Below are 1347 nucleotides of genomic sequence, written 5' to 3'. Positions count from 1 at the left end.
GAGGGAAGAGTCACGTTGTTTGATTGGGACAAGCGATGGGTGAAGATAATGGGGAGCTGTGGGATCCTGTGGTCCTGGCTGCACAGGGAGTGCATCTGGGACTGCTTTAAGGTTCAGCTGTTGTGCCTCAGGAAATCTGTAATTCACTCATGTTGAGGGACAGGAGTAAGCAATGCAAACAACTGTGTCTTTGTGCATCTTAGTGCAGTTTTCCTATGACAACACAGTTGCTAATTCAGAAAGTTAATAGGTACGCACAGAATCCTGTGTCCAGGACTGCTGTGTTGAGAGGAAACCCCAGACCCTGACAGGAAAACTTCCTGTAACCTCCATCTGCACCTGCTCCTGGGAACACAAAGGAAAATTGTGCATAGTGTGCGCCCCCTGGTGGTGCTGATCCCCTCCTGCAGGGAGGTTTGTGTGTGGGCTCCCAGTGAGGTCCCCTCACTGTGTCTCTCGCACAGTAATATGTGGCCGTGTCCTCGGTCTTGAGGCTGTTCATCTGCAGATACAGCGTGTTCTTGGCGTTGTCTATGGAGATGGTGAATCGGCCCTTCACGGAGTCTGCGTAGTCTGTGCTACTTCCATCATCATAAATATATGCGACCCACTGCAGCCCCTTCCCTGGAGCCTGGCGGACCCAGCTCATTGCATAGCTACTGAAGGTGAATCCAGAGGCTACACACGTGAGTCTCAGGGACCCCCCCGGCTTCACCAGGTCTCCTCTAGACTCCACCAGCTGCTCGTCACACAGGACACCTGCAGACACAAGACATCTTGGTCAGGAAACTGACACACATCCACTGTCTCACTCATATCCACTCACAGACTCAGTGTCCCTCGTTCACCATGAATTACCTTTTAAAAGAGCAACCAGGAAAACCCAGCCCAGCACAAACTCCATGGTGAGGTGTGTGTGTTCTGTGCTGATCACAGAATGGGAACACCTGGGACTCCCGGGGCTGGGGCTCCTCTCCCAGCTGCAGGGTTGGAGCTGGACTGGTTTAATCAGCACAGGGAGGGCCCTATTTGCATATCCTCTGACTATATATCAGGCTCCAGACTTAGATTTGTTTCAAATTTAAAACCAGTGTTTGAGAGGCACTTGTAGATCACTTCTTGCAGAAGGGACTGTGACAGTATAAATAATTCTAATCTGTGAACACAGTGATCTTTTCATCTGTGTTTGCCATTTTACATGTCTTTCTCCCAGCACGTCATGTTTCGTATACTATTTTACTTTTTAGTGAAATTTAATCCTAAATAATTTATTTTGTGCCATATAATTTTAATGTGTGTTTATTTTTGTGTGACAGAGGGAAGGAGAGCGAGATCAGAGAGAGAGAA

General features: G+C 48.4%; 1 gene segment (V, D, J or C); it reads right to left on the bottom strand.

Annotated features, from left to right (window-relative positions):
* Nucleotides 1-442: 442 nt before the first annotated feature.
* Nucleotides 443-976, bottom strand: LOC128774095 (immunoglobulin heavy variable 3-74-like; the record flags this gene model as incomplete). The annotated part of the segment is given in 2 exon segments: nt 443-759; nt 859-976. Coding segments are annotated over 2 exon segments (363 nt in total), but the record flags the coding sequence as incomplete, so codon positions are not given.
* Between the last annotated feature and the right edge of the window lie 371 nt (nt 977-1347).

Source organism: Panthera pardus, unplaced genomic scaffold (assembly GCF_024362965.1).
Source record: "Panthera pardus isolate Hobbes unplaced genomic scaffold, ASM2436296v1 HiC_scaffold_287, whole genome shotgun sequence".
Lineage (NCBI taxonomy): Eukaryota > Metazoa > Chordata > Mammalia > Carnivora > Felidae > Panthera > Panthera pardus.
The sequence above is the reverse complement of the archived record's forward strand: the minus strand, read 5'-3'. Positions and strand labels throughout refer to the sequence as shown.